General features: G+C 38.0%; 1 protein-coding gene across 2 annotated transcripts; it reads right to left on the reverse strand.

Moving 5' to 3' along the window:
- Positions 1-346: 346 nt before the first annotated feature.
- On the reverse strand, positions 347-15,768 carry bzw2 (basic leucine zipper and W2 domains 2). Of its 2 annotated transcripts, none has more exons than XM_026930212.3 (12): positions 15,659-15,768; positions 10,034-10,104; positions 8,880-9,056; positions 8,051-8,154; positions 7,764-7,829; positions 6,863-6,998; positions 5,308-5,417; positions 4,854-5,024; positions 2,637-2,783; positions 2,175-2,313; positions 932-1,054; positions 347-801 (listed from the first exon to the last, which is right to left on the reverse strand). In XM_026930212.3, exons 2-12 carry the CDS (start codon positions 10,095-10,097, stop codon positions 776-778), a joined length of 1,263 nt encoding a protein of 420 aa, XP_026786013.1. In that variant the 5' UTR covers positions 10,098-10,104; positions 15,659-15,768; the 3' UTR covers positions 347-775. The 2 variants fall into 2 exon arrangements, with proteins under 2 accessions (XP_026786013.1, XP_026786014.1); XM_026930213.3 differs by lacking the exon at positions 15,659-15,768 and adding an exon at positions 11,161-11,293.
- Between the last annotated feature and the right edge of the window lie 28 nt (positions 15,769-15,796).

Raw genomic sequence — 15,796 nt, forward strand, 5'->3', positions numbered from 1 at the left:
GGAACTTTACAACACGCCATGGTTTAATATTTAACCTTATGGTTATATGACAACTGACAATGAACATTCACTAAAGGTTTCTTTTTAGGTAATAATTTTTGTAACAACAATCTAATCTTCAGGAAAGTTCCAGTAATGTCCTTTCACTGTCTCAAAGTTTAACAAATGGGTATTATTTATGTAATGACAAAACAAGTATGTGATTATTTCAAATATTACTGTGGAATTTGAATTTTCTTACTCTAAAGAGAAAAAAAAAAAAAAAACAACCCTAAGTGAAGGCTTCATAACCTACGCAGTGCAACAGACAGATAAAATATAATGCTTGATTTACACCACTAAAGCATTTGGGCTTTAAAAGGATTGTTTATTGATAAATAAAAAAATACAATAAACACTTCTGACCTTTCCTTGTATTATATTTTCAAGGGAAAAAAAAGAAAACCTATAAACATCTAATCCCCACATCAGTAAAAAGTGAAATTATGGTTTTTTAGGTGTTTGAAGTGACATTTCAGCAAGAGATTATACATATAAAAACCTTTTTATTCATAAAAATCAGTCATACATACAAGGGAGTATAATTCAGCTGAATATATGAGAAGCTGATTCACAGAGTACCTGAACAGTAAAGTAAAGAATATGCGTCTTTTACTAAAAAGTGTGTCTATGGCTTCTCCACTGGTTGTGCTCGAGTGTCTAGGACTCTTCGACTACAGTGCACTAACAGGCCGGCCTCAGAGCAGTGTGTAGAGATCTTCAGTCATCCCGAAAGCTAATCTTCTCTCTCGGATTCAGACTCTGCCAGAGAGAGTGCCATACACACATATTAACTGTTTAATTCAGTAGTGGCTGGGTATACTGTATATGCAGTAAATCAGAGAATGAAGCAGAGTTTATACTTTTCAGCATTTCTGTAAAACCCACATACCTTCTTCTGCATTCTGAAGCCACTCCACAAATTTCTTCATCTGCTCCAGAAAGACGCTTTTCCCTTTGGCAGCATGGGCATCTTTGTACCATTTTAAGATGGCTTCCTCACTAAGGACGTCGGCTAACAACAGAAGGGTGTGTAGTCACATGAACACGATTTGAAAAAGCTAATTTACACAATGTCCCAAATGTAGTCGATCAGCTGAGATGTGTTTGGTGTCCAGGGGGTTGGTATTTTTTTATTTTTATTTTTTTTAAGTAGTGTCATAGCGCTATGAAAAGCTACAGCTAATGCGTAATGGACATCTCACCCAAAATCTTTTCTGTAAATATATGACACAGCAACCGGTTCTTAGAAGGTCCTATATTTTATTAGATTTAGGCATTCTATATTATTCCTGGGTGTCTATGGACACTTCAGATGATTTGAAAATCATGCCTATTTATATTTAGAATTGTAGCAGAGTTTCTTTATCTGCCTTTAAAGGTTTGCCTGAAACTACCACTAGTCAATGTTCATAAGGTCATTGCTATTCGTTAACTGGATAACAGCCTTCTCAACTAAGGCAGAAGCATTTTGTAGGTCAATACACTAAGCCAGTTATTCCTCATTCGTGATGTACATAAAGAGGGCGATTGTGAATGGAGTGTAGTATAAACCTGCTAAATCTCACAATTAAGGATGTTTGAGCAAATTTAGACAGGCTTGAGGACATGGTTCAGGACAATGTATGACATGCTGTAATCTAGAAAAATGAACAAAACTTCATTATACATCCAAATGCTATAATGTTAAGGAGTCAATTTAGTCAATTGGTATGTGTCAGTTTCGTTGATATATGTGTCTGTCTTTCTTTCTTTTAATTATTTAATTATTAATTTATTGTCCTTTGTGCTTATTGTACAGCACTTTGTTTAAATGTGCTCTAGAAATAAAACTTACTTACTAGTGTAGCTAGACAATGCTTCACTGAGAACCTTTATTGTAAATACGGATTATCCTACTGTTATACAAAAGTCAGTTATTTAGAGAGGAGTTTACATGATTAGCTTAACATTAACATTTGAAGCAAGTATATAATTTGGGGACAAAATATATTTCGTTGGACACCAAACACGTCTTGACTGATCAGTTACATTCAGGGTAAGGGGTAAATTGTGTAAGTATCATTTTCCCAAAGCTACTCGTATCTACATACCATAATTGAGCAAGTGAGTTTTTCTGTTAATAAAATAGGTACCTTTGTAGAACAGCACTACTATCTTGGAGAAGGATTTCATGAAGTGGATGTTGTCATAGCAGTACTCCTGAATCTTCAGTAGCAAGACCAGTTCAGATTGACCCTGAGTACTGAACACAGCCAGCAAAGGAGCGTAGTGCTACACAAAAAGAGTGAGGAATCAGAGTGAGTAAGCATGCAGGGTTGTAAAGGCTCATAAATACACTCTTAACATTGAAAAGATTTGCAAGAAGTACTCTTTGTACTTGTGCTCAGGATTTAAGTTTTGTGAGCAGTCTGTACTGTCCATAAATCAATTCCAGTATGAATGTCATATCAACTACAGTATGAATAAATTGGTTAGCTTTGCTACTACCTACAAGCAGTGATGTGCAATATAGTGCCATAGTCACTGAAATAGGATGGCAAATGTATTACTAAATGTATTTAATGCATTTGAGGAGAACACCACAATCTATCTACCTTAAGGTGTTTAAGGGCCTGCTCAGTAACCAGCTCTTCCTTCTTGTTCCACTCCACAGCGTTCATAAGGCAGGACCAGAGTAAGCCAATCACAGCCTGCTCCTGCAGGTCATTCCTCTTCATCTCCTCCTTCACATACACCACAATCTGAACATGACATTGAACATCTGGTCAAAAGTCTTACACACTTAAAAAGGTATGCATTTTGTTTTTATAGATTTTCAAAAAAAAAAATAATAATAATCTGCAGCTGACACAACTGAAGTTATGTTTTGGTTGCATCTTGACAAACAATATTAATTTATTTGCAGATGACCTGTTGAGATGCATATCAGGATAAGCAAAACTGTCACCAATCAGCTTACTGTGTGGTCTTAAGCATTAATACTGGTCGATTGTACATATTGATGAGCAAAGTGAACGTTTAGCAGGATGATCAATTTCTTGGTTGGATCCAGCTGCTGTGAGTTTTTGCTGCAAAATGTTAGTGATTTCTGTACAATATTATGCTCAGTAGTATGATTTTTTTGAGAGAGCACACAATCATGAGTGGAATGCACTTCACAACAAGGGAAGCACAATAAATGCGGTGAGTGTGTTCTGCCCTATGTTCATTTGACCATGTAGCAGCAGTGTGAATATAATGTATGATCAAGCTTGGGCTTTAATAAAACTAGTTTGGTTACTTCTTTCTGTATAGGCTTTCATAAATTTATATTTCTAGCTACACTATTGGGTCAAAGATGAAACATGTCTTTCGCATCTGAAGCCTTTTCATCTTACAGTAAATTAACATGTATGATTATGTAAGGAATAAAAAGCAATAGGGTGTGCTGTTATAGGAAAATGATCAACAACAGGGTGGTTCATTGTAGCCTGAGGTACTGTTACCACCCAGGAGCTGATTATTTTCCTATAACAGCATGTCCCAATGTGTTTTATTCCTCTTATACCACAGCAATTTCACAATGAGTACAATTTGTTATTTATAAAAGATTACGTATCATACTTTTTTATCCATTCATGGTTACATTTACATTTGTACATTTAAGTTGGCTGCAAAACAAGTTTGTTATCACTTATGTTATTGCAGCTATAAATGCTATTAAACAAAAATGCTAAATATACATCTCCTTTTAAATAGTTTTAGTCCATATTAGAATGAGCTTTGCAGTCTTGCAGCTGAAACTACTGTCAGAGCTGCTGTTATAAAAAATAAACCAACATATAGAATAACAGTTAATCAACATGTTCTGACCAATCAGAATCGAGAATTCAATAGCTCTGTGATATAAATCATTTTCCATTTTTACTTATTTGTTTTTAGTTCTGAAGTGCATGGTTTAGAATAAAAGTTTAAAATTAAAGCTGCAAGCAGCATTTTCGGGGGCCAAGCATCTAGACTCGGTGAGCCGCACATTCACAGACACGCTACAATTGTTGCATAAGCAATCACAGGAAAGCAGAGCCAGAACTATAGGCAAAGGGATTCAAGAATTATTTGTAGTTTCACACATTTGCCTGTCCGTTATGGGAGAACAGTTTTGAATATCAGAATTCCTTTGATAACTTTTATTTACACAGGCCTCAAGATGATGTGAGCCTTCTTGGTGAAGATTGACCAAAATTTGTAGGAGGAGTAGCGAAAAAAGTGGTGGAAAATCTAATTAGGTGGAAATTGACGTCATAGGGTGCGCTCAAATTGTCAAGACCCAAGAAATCCAGGGATGCCTTTTAAATTTTGGACACATGGTTCAAAGGTTATGACCATAAATGGACTTCCAAATTAGGCCCAAATTTAACCCAATGGTGGCGCTATAGTTTTGGCAGCACTCGGCCCAAATTTGGTCAGAATGTTCCTTAGACCCTTCCCAGTCAGTGTGCCAAATTTCACAACTTTTTACCATTTTACGATTCTATGGGCTGCCATAGACACCCTAGCCAGAAGAAGAAGTGGAAGAATAATAAGAAAAGGTAGAATAACAATAGGATGTCTATGCACCTTCTGTGCTTGGCCCCCTAATAACAGAATTACAATTATAATATTCAACTGAAAGTATATAATAAAACTACACATTAATCTGTATTAATTTTAAGAATTTTTCTGTGACCTATTTACAAAATCTGTCTTGTCTGCCAAGCAAATGTGAAGTTACTAATGTTAAAATACAACCAATGAGATCATGACTCATTGTATAAATGTGGAGGCATGTTCACCTCTCTGATGGGACACTCTTGAGACAGACGCTCTTGGAGTTCCTTCTGCAGCTCCTTGCGGGTGCCCAAAGTCTGCTGCACACGCAGGAAGTCCGAGAGCTCCTTCAGCCCAGCTTCATTAAAGTACATGGAGAAATGCTCCACATTTTGCTTGTTGGCAGGAAAGAGTTCCTGAGCAGATTATATGAGACTGAATTAATGAAGACCAGGTTAAAGGGAGAATTAAAAATAGCTTATAAATTTTGTCAAAATTTAGTAATAATATACAAACACAAAGTAATGAGTTGTAAGTTTATCCTGCATTCTTTCTGTTACCATGTCCAATTCTCAAGGTCATGAATGTTTAGAGCAAACACCTTCACAGATCTGCTGATAATCTCAAATTTAGCATGTTTACAATATTAAATATCACCCATTATTGAAACCGCAGGCAATCTCTCACACACAAACATACAAGGAGTTTCTTATCCAGGCTGGCCTTTCTCAGGGCAGAAGTTACTGCATTGGGATCTTTTTCAGCTATCCATGCCTTGAACAGCTTCACTGCAAAGGAAGCAGCGATCCCTGTATAATAAGATTGACATAAAGGTGAGTGAAAATCATAAATTCCAACATCACAAATAGAAGGATGATCCTAAAAATGTTAGGGTGCATTGATACATATATTGGTACAAATTAAATTAAAACAATTTAAACCTGTATATGTAAGACTGCAAGTACTAAGCTAAGTATTCATTTTCTAGCACAAACATGCAGTGTCCCATCACTACAAGGATTTCCATGCATCTGTTTAATGAAAATTTGAGAACACCTGAAGATCCTAAACTTCAAAAAACTCTTTTGCTTGGCACAGGTGAAAAAGTTGTCATGTTCATGAAACCAGTTTGAGACAACTTTTGCTTTGCGACATGGTGCATTATCATGCTGGAAGTAGCCATTAGAAGATGGGTAAATCGTGGCCATGAAGGGATGTACATGGTCAGCAACAATACTCAAATAGGCTGTGGCATTCAAGCGATGATCATTATTAACGGCCCCAGAGTGTGTCAGGAAAACATTCCCCACACCATCAGACCACCTCCACGAGCCTGGATTGTTGACACAAGGCAGGCTGAGTCCATGGATTCATGCTGTTGGTGACAAATTCTGACCCTACCATCTGTGTGCCTCAACAGAAATCGAGAGTCATCAGACCAGGCTACGTTTTTCCAGTCTTCAGCTGTCTAGTTTTGGTGAGCCTGTGCCCAGTGCAGCCTCAGCTTTCTGTTCCTAACTGACAAAAGTGGAACCTGACATGGTCTTCTGCTGTTCATTTGCCTCAGAGTCTGACATGTTGTGCATTCTGACATGCTTTTCTGCTCACCACAATTGTACAGGGTAGTTATTTGTTACTGTAGCCTTTCTGTCAGCTTGAACCAGTCTGGCCTTCTCCGTTGACTTCTCTCTCATCAACAAGGCGTTTCCATCCACAGAACTGCTTTTCCCTGTACGTTTTTTCTTTATTGCACCATTCTAAGTAAACTCTAGAGACTGTTGTGTGTGAAAATCCCAGGAGATGAGAAGTTATAGAAATATTCAAACCAGCCCATCTGGCACCAACAATCATGCCACGGTCAAAATCACCGAGTTCACATTTTTCCCCATTCTGATAGCTGATTTGCATGATTTTATGATAGCTTGATCTGCATGATTTTATGCACTGCACTGCTGCCACATGATTGACTGATTAGATAATTGTATGAATGAGTAGATGTACAGGTGTACCTAATAAAGTGCTCAGTGAGTGTATGTAATCCTAACCATAAAATAATAAAAGTGCTTATTGAAGACTAATGAATGTCAAATCAAATGTGAAATCTATCCATTATGCTGATGTTTTGCTGCGGAGCGAGAACCTCTTGACGGAACTGGTAAATGCTGACTTTCTCAGCATCACCAAAACTGTAAGCCCCAAGCCCTAACCCTACACACACACACTTAAAACCTAATGTATAATATTTTCCACAAACCTTCTTTCACTATGTTATCACTGAAGAGGCTGGTAAGGATGGCAGGCGACAGTGTGCCAGTGGCCAGCAGGATGCCTGTCAACATGGCCAGTTTTGCCTGCTCAGACTCACTGAAGGCTTTCAGAAAGAGTAGCAGCTGTCCAGGACAAACAGCAACATACAGAAAGTGTTAAACAGGTTTCAGAAAGAAAGAAAAACAGCCCTGATTTGAATCCCTCCAAAACATTGCCTGAAAAAAGCCTTATCCATCTTTTACTAAGGCATAAAACAGCCAGACACACACTGAACAAACACTCAACTTCTTAATTATATAGCAACCAGAAACTTCAACATAATGAGTATTTATTGACCATGGTTTCAAAGGTCCACAATCATGTGGCTTGGTTACACCTTATTGTGAACTATCTAGGCTCACATGTTGAAATTGCCAGGTATCTCTATTGTATTCCATGAGTCAGTATGACAGACACAAACAAAACCACACCACTTAAAGCCCAAACCCCAAGCTATTTATAGCTTAATCAAACATCAAATTGAAGTAGAAAATAAACACCAAAGGGATAATATAATAAGGGATATATAATGTATAATAGGTCCTTCATACCCATTAATGTGTACTCATCTCTGATGCCTACTATTCTTATTAAGCAGCAAAGCTTTGGCAACATAAAATGTTCCTTCAGATGTGGTCAGTTTCATAATTAAGGTGCAAATTTATAATTAGAGCCTGTCAGAGGAGTTATAAATGGGGGCTACATAGACAACGGTGACTCATCCTAACAAACAGCACAGAGTTCTTATACCATAGCAGTATTTAGGCTGACTGATGAAAGAAGAACTGTTTTAACTCCACACAGTATAAACACCATCTGTTGGAACAAGTAGAGTACAACGAAAGTACCTTTTTTATTTCCTCCTCAAAAGCCTTCTCCAGATATTTGTATCTCCTGATAAGTTTATTGAAAACCTGGTGATATGTACATGAACAACATGAAAATCAAATTAATAAACAAAATATCATTTCCAGCCAGTCAAGTGTTAAAAAATTGACATTAATATTAAACATTGGCAAGATTAATTAATAAAGCACCTTTTTTTTTAATACAGAAAGTGTCAAGCAGATCTGCATTTAAAGTGACACAGCACGGCTGGCATTCTGCATTACCGTTCAGCGAGGAGGTGTTTTACCTGAGCATAGCTGCGAGCAGCAGTGTGATTTTCCTCTGTAGTGAACACACAGTGGACAGTCACCTTGGTCTTGTCCCCATCGTCAATGCGTGTTCCCCCGGGGGCTTGGAGAGAAACAGAGGTTAGAGGTTAATGGTGTAACGGCTTGTATGACTGTACACTGCTCATATCAATAAACCCTAAGGAGCCGATGTCAACAAGGGAGAAAAAACACAACAGGGTGTATGAAATGTAAAAATGAGCTGTTATTTAGGCTTATGAGGTGTATTAGCTTTATTTAGGTGAATGTGGGGTTGACAAACTGCATAGCAACAGACTATAGACAGTAATTGCATACATACTCTATGTGCACGTACATTTGACTGCTGACTAATTGCAGCTTCTACTCACTGTTAATCATTTTGGCTGAACTGTTTCTTTAAGACAGATTTCATACTTGTCCTGCTGATTAGTGTAACTACATATAAACCCCAAAGTAAACCATTTAGCTGCAGCTACATTTACAGAGAAACCCTGAAACGTGAGCTAATTCTAGACAAAGTACAGTGCATTGATTCTGTGGGCAATGTCAATGCACCTGTTGATCATGATACTAAGCTAAGCATAACCCCAGCATTGCCAAGAAACTGCCATATAGTAACAGACAGCATTTCATGTTAAAATATCTAATCATTTTAAATATAAAAATAATAATGAAGATAGTACTGTAAATGTGGAAAAAGCTTTTAAAATATATGCATATATTTAAACATATCCTTTAAAAAATATGTTAAAGGAAAGAAAAAAAGTACAGCAGAAACCATCAACATTCCTCTTTCTTAGTTCATACCAAGCATGCTCCCAGCGATGAGGATGTCAAACAGAGTGTCAGCATAGCGACGGTAGTCCAGTCTCGAACCCGTGACATCCAGAAACTTGGCTACAGCATCAAGATCACCCCCAGCTTCGTTGAGGCCCTGAATGATTGTGTCTCGGAAAACCGTGGGCTCAAACTTCTCCTTTTCATCTGCAATAACCAGAGGGAAGTAATCAGAACCAAGCCAACTGTGGGACTGGTACAGACTGGTACACACTACTTTTCATTAAGTGTTTGCTAAAGACATTTCTTGTCTGTGTAACTGATAGTTGTGCACAAATGTGAGCATTTGAGGATGAATCTTGCACTTTTTAATCTTTTTAATGAGCTCTAGTAGCCAATTACAGTCCATCATTACTGTACATAGTTCATGAATACATCAGACCAAATGGGTAGAAGTACACATTAACAGTCTGGCTGTAGCTATGACACCCCACATTTGAACAGTCAATAGCACCTACAGAGTAAGGCTTTGAAGTGTGACACCAGTGTCCTGTGATAAAAAACACCCTCACATTTGGCAGTCACAAGCCCCTGAGGAACATTTTGTAGGCCAAGCCAAGCTCAGAATGAAAAACAGTTTTTCCATGAGCATTTGTCTATAAAGCACTGTACTGCAATCGCAGTGTTCTAGCTCTAATGTATTTAAATCATATAAAGCCTGTTTGAAAAGTCCTGCATCTAAACTAGTGTGGGCAGCTTCAGCGCTGCTGTTCCTGATCTGTGTGCTTGTGTGTGTGTGTGTGTGTGTGTGTGTGTTGTTCAGGTGGAAAAATGGCAGCAGTAGTGAGGTGGTTGTGTTGTGCAAGAGCAGACACAAACAGGCTATTAATGGAAGGCAGAGAACTGCTACAGGGACTTTTGCAACAGTGAGTGAAAGACTGCAGCACATGAGTACCTTAGGGGAGTGTGTGTGTGTGTGTGTGTGTGTGTGTATGTGTGTGTGTGTGTGTGTGTGTGCGCACTTATGTGGATAAGTGCCCAGACAAACTTGGATAAAAGTCAATTTGTTTGGAAATAAAAGTTTTAAACAGTCTTCAAGGCAAAAAAAGCTATTTAGTCTAGTTAAACTGCTATAAAATATTACACTATACAGTAGATGGACAGTGCTGAAAATGGACACTCACCCCTTTTCCTGGTCTTAAACCGCTGGCCTGTAAGCACTGGCTTCTGTTGCTTACCGGTATTCATAAAAGTCCTGAAAAGAAAAATAAATGTTACATTAAATGAACTGGGCAGATGCTTTTATCCAGAGAGACTTACAGAAGTGCTTTTTTATCTACTTGGAAAACATTCGCATGTTAGTGCAAACCGGACCAAATGATACCAGCAGGCTGAAATACTTCCAGAACCAGGAGGCTGAGAACATTAAAGGAATAATCCAGAGGTTTTCAACCCAATTTCCATCTCCAGCCTCTGTAGCATATATGTGATTATTAAGGACCAGCATTTTGACATCTATTTATACAAAACTCACTTAACCTTGGAAGTCCATGGGCAGTTGCCTGGGCATTCATTATATGCAAAACACATTTCTGGAGGAAGTTTTAATGTCTTCTTCCGTCTAAGGTAAATTAAGTTCTAAATTCATATACTTCATCCTTTCATTCATAATTTGTGCTTATGTGTAACCAATGTAGCACAAAGTAAATACAGAAGTTCCTCAATCTCACAGAAACCACAAAATGCTCAGGAAAGCATTTTTTTTTAAATTGTATTGCTCTCACATGCTTGTGTCACATGTGTGAATTCTATTTTTCTATGTCTATTTTAAACATATATAACTGCCCTTAGACTTTTATTAGCATTATTAAACTTGAGTCACTAGTGGTTCTGTTCTCTTCTAGGTATTCTCCATAGTATGTGTTACACATGTTACACATGCAACAAATACAAATTAAGTTTTAAAAAAAAAAAAAAAAAAGGCATATTCCTGTAATGCACGGCTTATATTCAAATTATAAATGCTTCTGTTATATTAAGCAGTTCTAAAAAAAGATGGTAGAATCTGAACCTGATCCAGTTATTAACATTCAACAACCTGATACCACTTCATAAAACCATCATTCAGAAAGCAAAGCAGAAGTAAATTTATAACACCCGACTTTTCACTCCCTTATTTCCAGTAACCGCTTCCGTGCCAGGTATTTCCCACGCATCATCACTAACACTTTCCTGAACACCAGAGCTTATCCGTGGTGAAACAGTACAGAGAGAACAACAACAAAAAAAACCTGCTGTTTGAAAAGCTTACCAGCTGTAATGTCCTTTCCACTACAGAGTAAGTGTGATGTGTGTCTCTGTGAGCACTCCAGCAAAGTGACTGCTGTGGTCAAGCTGACACTGCTCTGTGCTAAATATAGAGGAGCTCATCTCTGTGACAGCGTAAACTTCAGTAAGCCAGGCATGGGACATGTGTCGTATTACAGCAAGGACATGTCTGAGCATAGTCCACTGCCTGGTATTGTGCACACGCACGCATGCACGCACACCCACACACACACACTTTGACAACAGTTGATGGAATACTCTAGTGTCATTTCTCTACCTATCACATCTCTAAATAATATTTACAGTTTCTTGTACTGAGAAAACAACAGAAAACCTGTTTACTCAAAACTCACTTATAATGAAAGCCTAGGGTCAGTTACATTAAAAACTACTGCACTGAAAAGAGAATATTTGATTATAGCTCTTACTATTTGGATTTATCAAACTTTCCAAAGCAGTTTACAAGTCATTCCAGTTGCATTCCTAAAGGTTTTGCATAAGTACAAATTCTTCCTGTTGAAAATGTAGGCCCATCTCTGAAAGGACAAAACCCTTCAACTATAGAATTCATGAAAGTGTTTTGCACTAGCATTTGCTGACCTCTGCAACAGCAGCCCTTAGGCGTTATAAGCAGGTTTCGAGTAAACATTGTGTTTTTCCATTATTTTCTCAGTATAGGAAAATGTGCTGAAATTCTTGTACATAATTTGCATCTACACAATTCCTTTCAAGTGCACAGCCACTGATGATTTCCAAATCAAGCCATCGATTACCATCAACATCCAAAAACCCCAGTATTCACAATTATGACTATAATCTCCATTTCCTCAGCAACATTTCCCATCCTCACTTTTTTGGAAGGTATTTTTGACGTTTCTCTGGCGCTTAACAATGCATATCCAAACACACAACCCCCACAACCAATCATTTGCAGCTCAATTAGAAAGAAGTGCTGCCCACACAGCCCTGACTACGGAAACTACTGAAATTTAAAGCAGAACAAAGAAAGGCATTGTAACTGAATTTGGTACCTGATTTTGATGTAGCTTCTGCAGAAAAAAGGGAGTGTCTTACACAAATAATGACAATTCTAGGTGTCATAGTTTACGTATATTGTACAGAAACAGTTATTCCAGTTACTCCTACCTCAAAGATTTTGGTAACATTAATGATGCTTTTTTTTCTGTGGCACGAGCAAAAATAGTTGAAGATCCTTCGAGAAAAAGTTTCTTTAGGAATTTAAATGAATTTCTCTCCTACCTTTCCTGAAGTACATATATTTTTTTTTATATAGCTACTAGATACATTATACAAAATGTTCTACTGTTTTGCATTTCATGTATTGTGGTATATTTTTACTGTATCACTCACTCCTAATTCTAATTAATAATGGCTTGGGCACATTGTACGTCTCAGTTAGGGCTAGTCATTTCCTGCAGCTTTGACCCCACGTACACAGGAGATACCAGACATCACCCTACAAGTTCCACAAGGGCTGTTTTCACTTCAGCTTTAACCGGCCCGGATAATCTTCATCCACTGTACGCTAAAAATGACAACATTGTGTTGTTAGGTATGCGCAAAAGGTATCTGACACAAGCACTGGCTGTATCCATAACCTGGTATCGTTGATGCTAGAGGAAGTCTCTGGGTGTCGTCTCTGGGTTAATTTACACAGTGAGAATTAGCTGGGAAACTGAGTCACCCAGAGAGAGATCACACCTTGCAAACGAAAGAGAAGTCTGAGTCGTGCCTCACTCTTTAATTACATCAGATAAGAGTCCACATGCGATAGAAAGAGGAAGTTCCACTCCTTTATATCTATACTTTATTAAACTGGAGAATACAGTATATCCCATACTGTAATACACGTTTGTTCTTTTGTTAAGCTAACAATACACAACAATCATATTTCTGCTCTGCTGAAATTGTGGCAGTGTACATAAATGTCTAAAGTTATAGTGAGAAAGACTGTTAAAAATGGAAAAAACCTGTATGAAGGGAGGAAAAAATATACTGTATTACATTAGCTGCTGCATAAAAGCCTAAACAAATAGAAGTGTGATAATGATAGAGTCTGACACTAGTCTATCAGGAAAGAAGGGATTAGGACTGATTGAGTTTTAGACTTGTTTTTTTTTTCTTGCTAAACAGAGTGGGCATTTATTTGTTTCTAATTTGATGGGGAAGCTAGTGGATGATAGATGATAGTCAGCTGTCCTTGTTAGATGCCCGGTAGTGACTAACGAGAGGTGTTAGGAAGTTTATCTGAAGCTATGTAGAAAGAGTGAGTGGTTCAAGCCCTTTGATTGTCTGATCTGTGTCCTTTAATCCTCTGGTGTGGGTTTTAGCCATCAAGAAAATACTATCTAGCTAGAACAGATTGGGTATATATATATATATATATATATATATATATATATATATATATATATATATATATATAAAAAAAAAAAAACACACACATCAGAAACAACCTGCATGTTAGTTTTGTTCTCTACAAAATATTTTAGCTAACTAGCTAGAGTTAGCAGGCTAGTTGCATCCATTAGCCCAGGAGATGCACAGAGCCTCAGCAAAAGCACCTACATTCAGGAACAGTCAGGAACATGCAGCTGAGATTTGAGACCAACCATCAGCAGACCACCCATCTTCCCTTTAAACCACAGCTTATATTTTAGCTAGCCAGCTAACTCTAGGTGACCAATTCATTCTGTATATAGTGATGTTTGTGATCTTACAGAATGGGCAAGGTTACACTGCGACATAGCTGGTGCACAACTAAAGGCGCTTGATCAGGCAGTCACAGTAAGAACTAACTGGCTGATAGATAAAAAGACACGCTCTTGTTGATGGGTTTTGCTCAGGCAGCATGGTGATACAGCAGGTAGCATTGCCACATCACAGCTCCAGGGTCCCTGGTTCAATCCTGCCCTCAAGTTATTGTCTGTGAGGAGTTTCTCTTCCCCCTGTGTGTGCGTGGGTTTCCTGCAGGTTCTCCAGTTTCCTCCCAACTCCCAAAAAACATGACTGAGTTAATGTGTGTGTGATGGAATGAGATGGACTGGCATCCCATCCAGGGTGTATTTCTACCTCGAGTCTAGTGTTCCTGGGAAAGTATCAGGATCCACCACAGCCCTGACCAGGATAAAGAGGATACTGAAGATGAATAAATGAATATATGTACAGTACATGAATGTGGACTGAATAAGTTGGCACACTTTCCAAACCATTATGTTGAGAAAAAAATAAAATAAAAAAATCAGGCTGCAGAGCTAAAATACTGTGGGTGTTTAACAAGTCTTAAGTGTTACTGCAACTTAGATGATTACATTGTGTGATATCATATGTCAAAATTCATATAATTACAAAGCTCACAGACCTTTTCCTAGAATAGGACCTCTCATTCTTATCACCTACTGACTAGTATGCCAGTGGACATTGTCCAGCTCAGGCCTTCTAATCTATTTCCATAGCCATACAATGATTTGGCATGTCCACACTGTGGGGGTGTCACCAGTCTCAAACATCAGGGCTCCTGAGAATACTCCAGACCAGAAACATAAATGAAATTTAACAAATGAGACATTGGGATGCTATACTGTCTGGAGAGAAAAAAGAAAAAAAAAAAATCCACACCAACAGCTTGGTGTCAGGGCAAGTGTTTCCATCTCCTCCAAATGTATTTCTTATCTGAACGGATGGGTGAACCAGATCAAACCAGATCAGCATGAGAAGTGCTCACGTCTTAGTCCAAATGCAGAGTGGAAAACAATCAGCTTGATGAAGCACAGTCATGTAAATTACGACCTTTAGGTTTTTTTTTTTTTTTTTATAATGAATAATAAATTGCTTAATGTAGCAGTTTAACAAAAATGTCACAGGACCGTAGAGAAATCACAAAAGATTTTATATGCAAACTGGGGACGCCCACAACTCTATGCACCTAATCATTCACCTGGTAAACCGGTGTTGCATGAGCTGTATTTGCATATTGGAATATGACTGGTTCCTGTATTTTATTGTGTAACACTTTTTTGTGTCCTATTGAATACAAATGTTCAAATGAGGTTTTCAGTTCCTCTTTCAAAACACCACCTGTCTAAATCCTTAGATGAATAAAGTGTTCAACCATAAAAACACATAAGATTATCCTGCATAAATACTGTGTTAGAAATCTTCTGGCAATGCTGATTAGTTTATAGGACATGATACATGACTTTACCTGTGCAGTTAAAGCCCAGCTCAGTCTTTACATTAGACTCGAGGTGCGTTCAATGCTCTTAAGCAAAATATACATGTTCATGTACATAGCTGAACAGCACAGCTTCCTCTACACCTCCTCTACACACATAAAGCCAGCTGAACAGCTTAAACATTACCACACAGGTTCACACCAGTATAGACTAACACAGGGAACTAAACTACAGCAGGAAAGACACGTTTCAAAAGAGCACTGTTGAAGTTAAAACTTCTTTTACCTGGCAGTGGGTTTAACCTTGTGAAGAGTTTGAACACCGCTTGAGTACCGCTAAGTCTCACTCTTCCACACGGAGAGGCACTGAAATGCACTCAGAGCAGTCCAACATTGACACCACCGAGGAGTCTATTGTACATTA

This window comes from Pangasianodon hypophthalmus, chromosome 23 (assembly GCF_027358585.1).
Source record: "Pangasianodon hypophthalmus isolate fPanHyp1 chromosome 23, fPanHyp1.pri, whole genome shotgun sequence".
Taxonomy (NCBI): domain Eukaryota; kingdom Metazoa; phylum Chordata; class Actinopteri; order Siluriformes; family Pangasiidae; genus Pangasianodon; species Pangasianodon hypophthalmus.